The 6,000-nt window shown below is 31.7% G+C and overlaps 1 protein-coding gene across 1 annotated transcript; it reads right to left on the minus strand.

Annotated features, from left to right (window-relative positions):
- Nucleotides 1–2,213: 2,213 nt before the first annotated feature.
- LOC120206772 (CBL-interacting serine/threonine-protein kinase 14-like) lies at nt 2,214–3,633 on the minus strand. The gene has a single exon (XM_039206368.1). The coding sequence runs from the start codon at nt 3,609–3,611 to the stop codon at nt 2,292–2,294; it is 1,320 nt and encodes a 439-aa protein (XP_039062299.1). The 5' UTR covers nt 3,612–3,633; the 3' UTR covers nt 2,214–2,291.
- Between the last annotated feature and the right edge of the window lie 2,367 nt (nt 3,634–6,000).

Below are 6,000 nucleotides of genomic sequence, written 5' to 3' on the forward strand. Positions count from 1 at the left end.
AAATGGATTATGATGACTATAACGATTCATTATTTTTAGTTTTGATCGATAGTCATAATCGATTATCAGACAATTGTTGAGTGGTGTTAAAATTTGATATTTTGTGAGAAAGAAAAATTGTAAGTTGGATTTCATATTTCAATTCCCTCTCTTGATCTTAATCGAAATATTTTATAGTAATCTTATAATGTCCGTCTCGGTCATAAAATTATGATGACTATTTATGGTTCTAGTAGGGTAGATAGTCTCAATTGATATGCTTCTTTTATGTTGATATATTTTTTATCGAGATTTTAACTATGAAAATATTTTTTTATCGATTTTGATATACGATATACCAAAATTGATTTTAAACTTATATTTTACAATGAGTGTCTATACCTTCACATCCGTAATGCTTAATCTCATCATTTTAAGAAATAATAATAAGAATTTAATCATTAAAATCGTTTGATTTGTACTTCTTATAATCATGTTATATAGACAATGACGTGACATTATAAAATTGTTAATCTTCTTATTCGTCATAATTGAATAGCTCTTTCAATCTCCATCGATCTATAGCCTTCCCTTCGATTCAAGGGATGGATCGAGGAACATATGGAGGAAGTTGTTCCTAAAAAAATGATTATACATTTTAGATTTTTTATGTATTTTCTATTGAAAATGTGTTTTCATCCCCTAAAAATTTTAAAAACTCGAGTTTGTACCCCTAACATGAAATTGTACTTATGTCCCTAACCATGCTTTAATTAAAGTTTTTTTAGGAGATAGTTATGTGTGATTCTTCCTTTTTAATTTAAACAAAGAACCATAAGAATTTAATTGAACAATTTTAAGATTTATAGGATTAAAATAAAAAAATTTAGAAGATAGAATACTAAATGGAAATTGGAGAACTAATGTCAAGGATATCAAAAGGCCACGTGATACCCTTTAAAAGGGAATTTTGGTAGGGATGTTCAGTGTTATGTTAAAACTGAATTAATCGATTGAATCGAAATTTTGATCGATTAATTGGTCGGTTAATTTTAAATTCGATCGGTTAACAGTTAATGATTTTTTTTTTAAAAATTCAATTAATCCGGTTCGAAATCGGTTAATTAACCGACCAAATAAACCAAAAAATATTAAAAATTTAATATATAATATACATTATTTATATATTATTTAAAATTTCGGTTAATTCGGTTAACCGATCAATTAATCAAACTTAGTTTAGCTTGGTTAATTTTTTTAGAAAAATTCGGTTCGATTACCGGTTAAGGGAGAAAAAATTCGGTTAATGAAATTTGGGTAATTCGATTAATGAAATTTGGGTAATTCGGTTCAGTCGGTTAACCTAATTACCCATTTGAACACCCCTAAATATTGGTGCACCCTTGGTACCACAAGTCTTCTATAATTATTTTTTTGGTTGTTCATTAATTTCAAGGCTTCGTCTCAACTAATATGAATCGACTCAGGTCTCATATCTGATTTTAGTGAGTACTAAAATGAAATAAAAACTAAATTTTATGTATGATTTAGAAAAATGAAAGTTTAGATATTAAAACGAACTAAAATTAGTAGTTTTAATATTATTATATAGTTTACCCTAATAATAATATAATCGAAATAAGATTAACGATTACTTTAATGTAATGTTGAATCCTCACGTAAACTAATACATACTCTAAAAACCAATTAAGAAATTTACTTCATGTTTGGGAGTAGGGGTGTAATCGAGTCGAGTCGAGTTCGAGTATTGTTGAGCTCGACTCGACTCGAAAAATCTGAAGTGGAGCTCGACTAGACTAGAAACTCGCGAGTTTAAAATTTTCAAGCTCGACTCGAACTCAAAATTTTGAACCGAAGCTCGTCTGCATCTCGAAAAAGCTCGAAATGAAAAAAAAAATTCTTAAACTTAACTCGATTGAAACCTTAAACTCAAATATAAAATCTTACTATATTTTTTAAAAAAATCAATACATAAATATTAATATTAATATTAATTTATTTTTTAAAATAAAATCTTAATATATTATATTTTCGATCTGCTTACGAGCTTTTCGAGTCGAATATCGAGTAGTTCGTTTAAGCTCGTTAAGAACTCAAGTTGAGTTCGAGTCGAGTCCATTTGATCCGAATATTTATCGAGCTTTAATCGAGTCGATCTCGAATAACTCACGATCTATCTTATCTCATTTACAACCCTATTCGGGAGAGATTGATAAAAAAAATTCACCTTAATATTACAACTGCCGAGCTCGACCGGCGGTTCACGGCTTACAATAATAGTTGTCCAATAATTATTCTGAAGCATTCACTGTTACCGGGTCATATATGATATCGACAAGTTTCGGCCTGAGCTTTTCTCCCCAAATATCATTTGTCGGACCGGAGTTAATCTCCCGCCGCCGTATCTCCACCACCACTAAATTCTCCGTCAACTGATGAACATTCACGGTGAGGATAAAATTACTATCTTGACCTTCCAAATACACCCCTCTCTCCTTCCTTTTCCTCGCCTTCACCTTCTCGATTCTCCGGAACTCTTCTTCGATTCTCGATATTATCCTTTCCGGCTTCTCCTCCGATACAAACTGCTCTCTCCGAACGGAAAAGTCAGGCTCGTTGAACAAACCGGAGAGGTCGAAACCGGTTGAGAATGAGATTATGTCGAAGGCGTTTAAGCAGTCGGTGCCGGTGGTGCTCTGACTACCGTCTCCTTTCAATTCGAAATCCTCGGCTTGGAATTTGATCTCTTTGTAACCTTTCTTGAACCAAGGATCGTTGATGATTTCATCGACGGTGATCCTTGTATCAGGATTGGTGTCTAGAAATCGTGATATGAATCGTCGGAGATCGGGAGACGTCCATTTCGGGAACCGGAATTCGCCTTTATAAATACGGCGGTACATCGCCATTAGGTTGGTCTCGTTGAACGGTAGATATCCGGCGTGGAGAACATACAAAACGATGCCGCATGACCATAAGTCGATTTTAGCGCCGTCGTATCCTTTTTTTGCTAGAATCTCCGGTGCCACGTACGCGGGTGTACCGCATAGTGTATGGAGGAGGCCGTCGGGTTGGATCTGATCCGTGACGGCGCTGAGTCCGAAATCCGTTATTTTCAAGTTCCAATTCTCGTCGAGGAGGAGATTCTCCGGTTTCAAATCGCGGTGGTAAACGCCTCTAGAGTGGCAGAATCTGACGGCGGAGATCAACTGCTGGAAATACCGACGGCTGAGATCTTCACTGAAACGACCCCTCGAAATCCTCGTGAACAACTCCCCGCCTTTGGCGAATTCCATGACGAAATAAATCTTCGTCTTGGTAGCCAACACTTCGATGAGCTTGACGATGTTCGGGTGGCGCAACCGGCGCATGATAGCGATCTCCCTCTTTACCTGCGCCATGAACCCTCCTTTGAAGACTTTCTTCTTGCTGACGGCCTTGATCGCCACGCTCTGCCCGGTGTCCACGTTGCGCGCGTGGTAGACTTTTGCGAAAGCTCCACATCCAAGCAGCTTCCCCATCTCGTATTTCCCGAACAGGGTAATCTCTGATGAGATTTCCGGCAACTCACCTGCTCCACTGGAGCTAGCAGTGTCTTCAACCTCAGGCATTTCTTTTCGATTCAGAAACTGATTTTTTTTTAATGGATAAGTAACTGAATTTTTTTTTTGTCCCTTACAGCTTCAACAAAAACCCACGAAGGAAATGGGAATATGATAATGAGATTTGATTTTCTTCCAGCAGGAAGGCAATCGTTTGAAGCTATTTATCCATGGCGGAATCACTCGGTTTTGTCTTTTTGGTGACGTAGTCGTTGTTTTGAATATTCTTGAGGGCTCAATTAATACTTAATAATCTTATATTGTTTTATCATATGCTTAGCGTTTACGTTATACTCTCAAATACTTGACTTTTGATGTATATTTTCAAATTTTAAGGGACTATTGTTTAAATTTCACCATAATAATTGAGTTCTTTAAAATTTCATCTATTTTAGTGCTTGTGATAACGTGCAATGTTTTTCATGGCCCCAAATGTGATAATTGTTCATATATATCAACAATTATCATAAATTAATATAAAACTTATAATTTTATTATATATATATGCGGGGAAGGTCTCAATTTTATCATATATATAGTTTCGAATCTATGTATATTAATTTTATGATATATATTTTTTTTATATAAACTAGTATTATTAAAAATAAAAAATATTCATAATTACAATGAAGATTTACAAGGATAATCTTAAATTAAAATATAATAGGATGTTTTTTTTATCATGATTCACACAAAAATTAGTCACCTAAATCACATAGTTACCTAAGAAAAACTCAAATAAAATAAAGATACAAATAAATCTGATTGCATCGTTAAAGAAAGACCATAGAAAAAATTGTAAATCAAAGTCGAACGACGTGAGAAAACTATTAACGAACATGAAACATGTAACCAAATCGATCTGATGGTCCAGAGCAGAAAGATCATCATGATAATAAAATAAGTATCATTTTTATCAGTTGTGGCGATGTCAAATCCAATCCTGAGAAAAAAGATAAACGAAAAGAATGGCCAAACAAACGAAAACTACCAAAATACAAATAAAAACGTGTCACAAAAATAGAGATAATTTTACCACAAAGACATTAGTAAATATGTCACAAAAATATAATTATTTTTATTAAAAAATTAAAAAAAATAAATAGAAAATATAACCAACGGTCAGCCATCAATATCAAAATCGATATTATCACCTATTAAAGAAAGCAATGAAGAATAAATTGATTTGATGTGTCCGTAAAGTAAAAAAAAAGGAATGGGGAGGGAGAAAGGTTAATTAATTTTATGATATATGTGTTTTAGGTATATGATTAAATTTTTATAATTTGTACTTTTAAATAACTTTTATTCGTTACGTCAATTCAGTCTTAAATAAATAATAATAATAATTCTTAACTTTTAAATATGAATCAATTTAATCCTAACTATATAAAAATTCCAAATAAACTATCAAATCCCACTTGCACTATACACTCTCTAATTTCCTCGTAAGTCTGATTTCCAAATCAACAATTTAACGAAAAAAATTTAACAATATATCTAAAACACATAAAGTAAATAGTATAGTTTTTTTAGTTTTCATGAAGTAGGTGTATGTAATTTGTAATTAAACCCTTTTTTGTTACAAATTTTTATTAGTATAAGGCGAATATAATGTACTATTTTAATGATTATCAATCATTTGACATTAAATGCTTAGACATCCTTACATACATGATGCTCGAATTCGAGATCTCAACTAATAACAATAATTTTTTAATCATAGAGGTTGCTTGATTCACACTTTTTCCCCCCTATAATTTTCAAGGTAAATTATGCGTTTAATACATAAATTAACAGTTTTGATCTGTTGTAGTACCTAAACTTTCAATTTTCAAAATTATGCCTAAAGTTTATGAACTAAAACGAACTGAAACTGATAGTTTAAGTATTAAATGTGTAATTTACCCTAATTTTTAATATATTAGGTGATTATATTATTGTATAATGAATTAAAATCCACGTAAAAATATAATAATCTTATATGTTTTTTTATATAAAAATTTACATAATTAATAATTTAAAAATCTTTTTTTTATTAATCTAGTGTAATTATAAAGTAATATATGTTTAAAGATAATTCTTAACCATTTGACATTGAACACTCATTACCCCTGGCATTCATGATGCTCGAACCTGAGATCTCAAAAAATAACAACAATTATTTTATCACCAATGTCATTTGTTCATGCTGATAAATTTTTTTATTAATTTAGAGTGATTAAAAGTGATAGTATATACTCTAAAGACTTTCAACCATTTAATAATAAACGCTCAAATATTCTTAATAATTAGTGCACAAACCCGAAAATTTTAAAAATAACAATGACCTTTTCAACTATTAAGGTCGACTCGTGTTAATAATTTAAAATTCTATTCCCATGGAGAAGTCTCACGT

This window comes from Hibiscus syriacus, unplaced genomic scaffold (assembly GCF_006381635.1).
Source record: "Hibiscus syriacus cultivar Baekdansim isolate YM2019G1 unplaced genomic scaffold, ASM638163v2 tig00013960_pilon, whole genome shotgun sequence".
Classification (NCBI taxonomy): Eukaryota; Viridiplantae; Streptophyta; class Magnoliopsida; order Malvales; family Malvaceae; genus Hibiscus; species Hibiscus syriacus.